This window comes from Anoplophora glabripennis, unplaced genomic scaffold, assembly GCF_000390285.2.
Source record: "Anoplophora glabripennis isolate ALB-LARVAE unplaced genomic scaffold, Agla_2.0 scaffold571, whole genome shotgun sequence".
In the NCBI taxonomy this organism is placed as follows: Eukaryota; Metazoa; Arthropoda; class Insecta; order Coleoptera; family Cerambycidae; genus Anoplophora; species Anoplophora glabripennis.
The window spans coordinates 64,955-73,446 of record NW_019417063.1 but is presented as its reverse complement, the minus strand read 5'-3'; the positions used below and the strand labels follow the sequence as shown (position 1 = coordinate 73,446).

Here is an 8,492-nt window from a genome sequence, read left to right as displayed (position 1 = left end):
GCCTTAAGAACGAGGAATTATGAAAAAGAGATATTAAAGATTAGACAGGATGATATGTGTAGATTATGTAGACAACAGGCTGAAACAGTAGACCATATAATAGCGGGGTGTTAAATTCTGGCAGAACAACAGTACATTAGTAGACACGATAAAATATGCAATTACATACATTTCACTATTTGCAAAGAAAAAGGATTCCCTACAATGAATACATGGTACCAACATACACCCACACCAATTATAACTAATGATGAAGTCACGATAATTTACAATCAACAGATTCACACAGACAGAGAAATAAGAGCTAACAAACCTGATATAGTGATTAAGAATAAGAAAAGTAAAACTTGCTTAATAATTGACGTAGCAGTACGGAAATAAACGGAAATAGTGCCGGTTATAATTGGTGCTCTAGGAACAATTCCCTACAGTCTGAAGAAAAATATAGAAATGATTCCAGGGGACCAGTGGATTGGGAGAATTCAGGAGATAGCATTATACGGAACAGGAGTCATATTAAGAAGAGTATTATAACCCTAAGGAAGCAAGAAGCTACCCGGGATGTAAGACGAGACTAACCAGCTACCAATAACAAAAGGCTGTGAAGAAACTAAATATAAATAATAATAATAGTAATAGTAATAGTAATAGTAATAGTAATAGTAGTAGTAGTAGTAATAGTAATAGTANAAAACAAATAATAAAGAAATACACGGCAGACGAAATAGAAATAGAGGCTTGCAACATCAAGGACTTGATAGAAAAAAATATGAAACAAAGCTGGGAGCAAAAAAGTCTCCATGGACAGTATTTAAAGAGAATTACTAAAGAAGGTGTAGATAAGAGAGAAACGTTTGCCTGGTTGACGAGAGGAAATGTAAAAGGAGAAACAGAAGCTCTGATAACAGCCGCACAAGACCAAGCCTTAAGAACGAGGAATTATGAAAAACAGATATTAAAGATTAGACAGGATGATATGTGTAGATTATGTAGACAACAGGCGGAAACAGTAGACCATATAATAGCGGGGTGTCAAATTCTGGCAGAACAACAGTACATTAGTAGACACGATAAAATATGCAGTTACATACATTTCACTATTTGCAAAGAAAAAGGATTCCCTACAGTGAATACATGGTACCAACATACACCCACACCAGTTATAACTAATGATAAAGTCACGATAATTTACAATCAACAGATTCACACAGACAGAGAAATAAGAGCTAACAAACCTGATATAGTGATTAAGAATAAGAAAAGTAAAACTTGCTTACTAATTGACGTAGCAGTACCTAACGACAATAATGTTACAAAAAAGGAAGCAGAAAAGAAACTAAAATATAAGGATTTAGCCATCGAGTGTTCACGGATGTGGGGTATGAAAACGGAAATAGTTCCGGTTATAATTGGTGCTCTAGGAACAATTCCCTACAGTCTGAAGAAAAATATAGAAATGATTCCAGGGGACCAGTGGATTGGGAGAATTCAGGAGATAGCATTATACGGAACAGGAGCCATATTAAGAAGAGTATTATAACCCTAAGGAAGCAGGAAGCTACCCGGGATGTAAGACGAGACTAACTTAACTAACTTAATATTAATATTAATATTAATATTAATAATAATAATAAAATACGGAAATATACAAACACAACCATTACTATTTAGGTACTTTAAAGATATTAACGAAATTGTTCAAAAAGCTCACCCTTGTTTTTAATACACACGATACAATACATCTTTTCGAAAGAGAATTTGAGGCTTTTCTCACAGAACTCGTACCAATATTTTCAAAAGCTTCCTGAAAGAATATACCACTCAATAATATGGGACGCTTTTCCTCGTTTGAAAAATTCATTGTCTTTGGCATATGAAACGACTTTTAAGAAAAAAAAGTAATTGTCAAATAATACTACAGTAACTAAAAGCGTTGTCACCGAGCAATTGAAAAGTTAAAAACGGCTGCAGTTCTCCCATTTTTCAAAATAACAATATCGAATATTATATCTTTGGAAAGCATAAAAAAGATAATTTTGTATAGCTCACTATGGTTTACATTTAAAATACTTGAAGTTTATGTTATAACTTGACAACGAAAACGAAACTGTTCACGAACAATTTGATGACACTATGTTATTAACGGTACAAAAACCTGAAACTTTGTCATTTAATTTTTTTGTAAAATAAATAGCAACGGTGCTACACGCATCTGAAAGAATTGTCCGAATTTGAAGTTTTCAAATATCTAGTCAGCCATGACGTTTTTTCAAAAAATAAAAGTAACATTTAATAAGGATCATAAAACTACACATCTTTCCTCATTTAAGCTTTTTTATATCTCTGCTACTTTGCAAGATCCCTATAAACATCGAAAAAAGAAACTCGCACTGTATACAGGGTCTTCCAGATTTTAATAGACAAACTTCGGGAAAGTACTAAACAACAAAAATTAACATCACTTTGCTCTATGAACATAGGGGCAGAAAGCCACCGTTTATGAGATACAGGGCGTTGAAATTATCAAAAATAAAATAATTTTTTTAAATATCTGGAAAACCGCTTCATCAAATTTATCCAAGTTTGGTACACATTTTTTTTTTAATATTTCTCCTAGTTCTGTATATACACAGTCCAAATCCAAAAACCAGTGGCGGAGAAACAAGGACGTTGTTTCCTTATTTAGAGTAAAACTTCTACGCCACTGAATTAATTGGTAATATGAATACATTTTATAATAGTCGGAAGCATTCCGGATGAAAAAACATTTTTTTATTTTTGTCGAAAAGTGAATGGTTTACGAGTTATGAGACATATTATCCAAGTAAATAAAGCGTTGAAATAGGGAAAAATAAAACGAATTTGGGTGGTCCAGATTTTTAATAGACAAACTTCGAGAAAATACTAAACAACAAAAATTAACATCACTTTGCTATATGAACATAGGCACAGAAAGCCACTATTTGTGAGATACAGGACGTTGAAATTAACAAAAATAAAACAATTTTTTTAAATATCTGGGAAATCGCTTCATCAAATTTATTCAAATTTGGTACAAACTTTTTTTCAAATATTTGTCCTAGTTCTGTTTGCACACAGTCCAAATTCAAAAACCAGTGGCGGAGAAACAATGGTATCGTTTCCTTATTTAAAGTAAAACTTTTATGCTACTGAATTAATTGGTAATATGAATACATTTTACAACGGTCTGACACATTCCGGATGAAAAATCACTCTCTTATTTTTGTCGATAAGTGAATGGTATAAAAGTTATGAGACATATTATGATGCGGTTGTCCAGATATTTAAAAAAATTAGTTAATTTTTCTATGTTCATAGAGCAAAGTGATGTTAATTTTTGTTGTTTACTAGTTTCCCGAAGTTTGTCTATTAAAATCCAGACCACCCTTTATACACGGTGTCCCAGAATAACGTGTACAACGGAAGACCACAGATTCGTGGACTCAAAATAGGCAGATTTAGTCTAATTCACCTATATCTGAAATCGCTTCGTTTCGCCGCTAGATGGCCTTAAGGTTCGTGAAAATTTTTTGAATTTTGTAAATAACTCGAATATGTATTAATCGATTTTGATTATTTTTGGGATGTGGACTTTTGCCGTCAATCTACAGCAAAATTTTGATGTTATACAGTGTTTTTTTGAACTTACAACTCCTACAAAATTGATTTATGGTGATAGTATCCGTTCATAACTTTTTCCTCTTTCGGGCAATAATGACAATTATCTGATAGGTGATACTATTTGGAAGTTTTTGGGCCCCTTGTAGAATTTTGATTAAATGAGCGGTTTGGGTACAAAAAAATATTTTTTAAATGTCTACATTATCGTGCCACCCATATTACAGTACTTAACAAAGTTAGCGTAGGCACTGATTTTATAGGTTGGCTGTAATTTCAGTCTGATTTTTAAATCATTGTGCCTGACAATTCTTAATGAGTGTTTACGACGATAAGATATAGCACTTGTTACTTTTCGATATGGATAACACACATACGACAAATTAGAATTAATGTGCCTAATTTTATTCAAATAATTAGAAAGAACAATCAAATACAACGCATTGATAGCATTATTATTGTCCTTGTTATTCTATCCAATAGACTGAATGGGGAATTTTATTTAGAATTTTTGCAAAACACTTTACCCGAGTTATTGGAAGGTATGCCGTTATCACTAAGAGCTAACGTGTGGTTTATGCATGATGGAACTCCACCACATGTTACTGTAAATGTCTGGCAGTATCTGAACCAAAGATTCCCTCGTCGATGAATCGGTAGAAGGGATAATGCTCCTGTTAACTGGTCTGTACGTTCACCAGACTTAATACCTTGCGACTATTATCTTTGGGCACTCTGAATACAACAGTGTATGCTTCCACATTTAACACTGAAGAAGAGTTGTGGAGGCATATCCCAATTGTCATAAATGTTTTAATAAATTGGCTTCAGGAATTGCAAAGGGTGTCCTTTAGCTTTTTTCACTGATTTAGCTTTGTTGTAGAATCATGTCGTTGGTGATCACTTTGAACAGTTTTATAGTTGTACTAAATTTAATAACATCAACTTTGTTACTTTTATCTCTAGCATTTTTTATTGTATTTGATTGTTTTTACTAATTATCTCAATAAAATTAATTAACTCTAATTTGTCGTATGTGTGTGTATCCATATGAAGAATGGAAGAATATGAAGAATGAAGTAACATGTGGTATATCTTATCGTACGTAAGTATTCATTAAGAATTGGCAGGTATAATAACTTAAAGATTAAACTGCTGTCAACCTACAAAATCAGTGCCTACTAGCACTTTGTTAAGTATTGTAGTATGGGTGGAAAGATAATGTAGACATTTAAAAAATATTTTTTGTACCTAAACCGCTCATTTAATCAAAATTCTACAAGAGGCCCAAAAACTTCCAAAGGGTGTCACCTATTAGATAAAAAATAATTGTCATTATTGCGCGAAAGAGGAAAAAGTTATGAACGGATATTATCACCATACATCAATTCTGTAGGAGTTTAAGTTTTAAGGCCATCTAGCGGTCTAACGAAGCGATTTCGGATATAGGTCAATTAGCCTAAATCTGCCTATTTTGAGTCCACAAATCTGTGGTCTTCCGTTGTACACGTTATTCTGGAACACCCTGTATATGGGGTGATCCATTAACGGTACGGTTAATTGTTGTTGTGGCTGTTACAAATTCGTTTCTCACTACAGGGATCTCGGGAACGGTAAGAGCTACGAAGTAGCTTAAATGGGGGCAAAGTTGCGTAATCAGGGGACCAACAATATGCCTCTAAAAAATCAAGGCTAACACGATTAGTTTTCGAAATATTAAAAAAAACGTAAATTTTGGAAATCCGTTTTTGTTTAATTTCAGCCTTGTTTGAGGAGATATTGAAAAACGAAGAACACTTTCTCATGGTCACTTTTTGCCCTCTATAGAATGGAATAATCAGTTTTTATATGTAACGTTTCGTCTCTCCAGGACCATCATCAACTTAATTTTTTTAAATACGACCCTGGAAATTGTATTACATTTTTTGCAAGCCTTCATGACCCCCAATACTATACTGCCTCAGCCGTAACCAGATTCAGACGTTTTGTCTCGAAAAATTCGTCTTCAGTGTATTCGTTCCAAATTTATCTAAATTTTTTATTTAGATATCTTTGTTTATTGAATTATCGTACACTGTAAGTGTCGCTAGACCCTGTAAAATCCATCAAACTACATATTACCACCACGCATTAAAATGAAACATTATTAGAGTTAACATTCATAATACCTAATTTTATGCAGGAAACTTCGAGGACAGATAGATTTCTTTAAAATAATATGTGTTTGTCTTATAAACATAGGTCTGGAACGACACCATTTTAAAGATACAGGGTGTTGAAGTTGTTAAAAAAATAGATTTTTTGTTTATATCTCCGGAATATATTAACCGATCTCAATAAAATTTGGTACAAATACTCTATGATAGTAGGCCTGACATTCCCTAAAATATGAGCACTAAAGGTACAACCAGTGGTGTACAAATGGGTAGGGGTCATCTTTTTTTTATAAAAAAACCTACGCCACTACATTTTTTACAAGTTATTGTAACGGATTTATATTCTATTGCACAAAATACGTAAAAAAAGGTACCTTGAATATTTTCCCTAAAATTCGTCGTTTTCAAGTTATTCATACCAATACAATCCCATTATGTAGATACTTCTAACCATAATATTACAAGAAGACTGAATTAATTTAAATTTTTTTATTGAACTAATCGGTACAAATCTTTAGTAGTCCTCGAAATAGCACCCGTGTGCTCCGACACAACCCGTATAACGCGATTCCCACTGCGCGTACGCCTTCTGGAACTCGCTTTCTGGAATCCCCTTTAGAGATGCCGTCAGGGCCCCTTGGATGTCTTCTACGGAGCTGTATCGGTTTCCCTTGAGGTCCCCCTTGAGCAGAGGAAAGAGGAAGAAGTCCGGCGGTGCCAGATCTGGACTGTAGGGGGGTGGGGCAACGTGGCAACCCTGTGCTTGGCCAGAAACTCTCTCACCAGCAGCGCGGTGTGACACGGCGCCTTGTCGTGGTGAAGCTTCCAAGAATTGGCGATGTCTGGTCGCACGCGGAGAACGTGTTTGCGCAACCTGTCAAGCACGTCCACGTAAATTCTGGCATTCACAGTTTGTCCAGGGGGTACAAACTCCCTGTGAACCACACCACGACGGTCAAAAAAGCAGATGAGCATGGATTTGACCCTTGACTTGCTCATTCTGACTTTCTTCGGACGCGGAGACTTGTTGGTGTGCCACTCGGCGCTCTGGCGTTTGGTCTCCGGGTCGTACTCGAAACACCACGTTTCGTCACCGGTAATCACATTGTCAAGGAAATTTAGGTTTTCTTGGACACAGTTCCGAATTTCCTGGGAATTTCCAGGACTCTTGGCACAAACCTTTCGCATGGCCAAATCTTCGGTAATAATTTTTTGAACGCTACCGTACGAAATCCCTAACTCATCAACAATCAGACGAATGTTTGTGCGCCAGTCAGAATAGAGGAGGGCCTTCACTTTAGCCACATTTTCATCAATCCTTGAAGTTGATGGGCGATTGGCGCGCTGGTCGTCTTCGACGAGCTCCCGCCCCTCCCGGAACAGCTTATGCCACTCGAACACTGTTGAGCGACTCATGGTAGCATCCCCGTAGGCGTCCTTAATCATTCCTCTCCGTCGCGGTTGTCCCGAGTTTGACGCAAAACTTAATGGCGTAGCGCTGCTCAAGATTTTTCTCCATCTTGGATCGCGACGACACTTCTTAACAGAGGTTCACGGAAACCGACGTGCTTACTCTCCGCTTCCCCACAGGCGACTGGAAAAAATATCGATCTCTTCGGAAGGCTCCCCACTACCACGCCCAGCTGGTCCGACCACACTCCATCGCTCCGTTCGCGCTACAGAAATTCAGTCCTACTACTTTTTGACCCTACCAGGTATGTTTATGCTTAGAAGGAAGTGGAATTTGTAAGCACATCAACAAAATTCTTTACACTCGTTTCCACACCACCTGTGAGGTAGAGTTCCTTACGCGTTTTAGTTTGCCCTGGAAGCTTAACCCACAATCTTTACAAATAAGAACAACTTAAATCAAAATAATAATAAATATACATTACCAAAGGCGAGGGGTAGTGAATTTTCACAATCTGCATATTTGCTCACAAGAAAATCCTCATGAAATTCGGACAAGATCTTTTCAACACGAATTTTCTGTAAACGTGTGGCTCGAAATAGTTCGAAATAAATTTGTGAACCTTTCTTCTTGCCACCCCGTCTAAATTCCGAGTCACTTTTTTAAACTTTCTAGAAAAACATCTATTTAAATTATTAGAGGATGTTTCATTAAATATACGACAAAATAGCTGGATACAATAGATAGTGCTCCTGCGCATTCTGGAAGAATAATATAAGAATGGCTTAATGAAAATTATATGGGGCGATGGATAGGTAGAAGACCAAATGCCAATGTGCAGAGAATCCAGTGTCTTGGCCAGCCAAATTGCCATATACTTACTTTTAAGCATAAACATATTCTTGTAATATTATTGTTAGAAATGTCTGCACAAGGGGATTGTATTGGTATGAGTAACCTAAAAACGACGAATCTTAGGGAAAATATTCGTTACCTTTTTTACGTATTTTGTGCATTAGAATATAAATCCGTTACAATAACTTATAAAAAATGCAGTGGCGTAGGTTTTTTTTATAAAAAAGGAGATGACCCCTACCCAGTTGTACACCACTGATTGTACCTTTAGAGTTCATATTTTAGGAAATGCAAAGCCTACTATCATAGATTATCTGTACCAAATGTTATTGAGATCAGTTAATAAATTCCGGAGATATAAACAAAAAATAATTTTTTTAACAACTTCAACGCCCTGTATCTCTAAAACGAGGCCGTTCCAGACCTATGTT

General features: G+C 35.8%; 1 protein-coding gene across 1 annotated transcript; it reads right to left on the bottom strand.

Annotated features, from left to right (window-relative positions):
• Positions 1 to 6,309: 6,309 nt before the first annotated feature.
• LOC108909184 (histone-lysine N-methyltransferase SETMAR-like) lies at positions 6,310 to 7,241 on the bottom strand. The gene is made up of 2 exons (XM_018713432.1): positions 6,579 to 7,241; positions 6,310 to 6,477 (listed from the first exon to the last, which is right to left on the bottom strand). The coding sequence occupies exons 1-2, from the start codon at positions 7,239 to 7,241 to the stop codon at positions 6,310 to 6,312; spliced, it is 831 nt and encodes a 276-aa protein (XP_018568948.1).
• Positions 7,242 to 8,492: the final 1,251 nt, after the last annotated feature.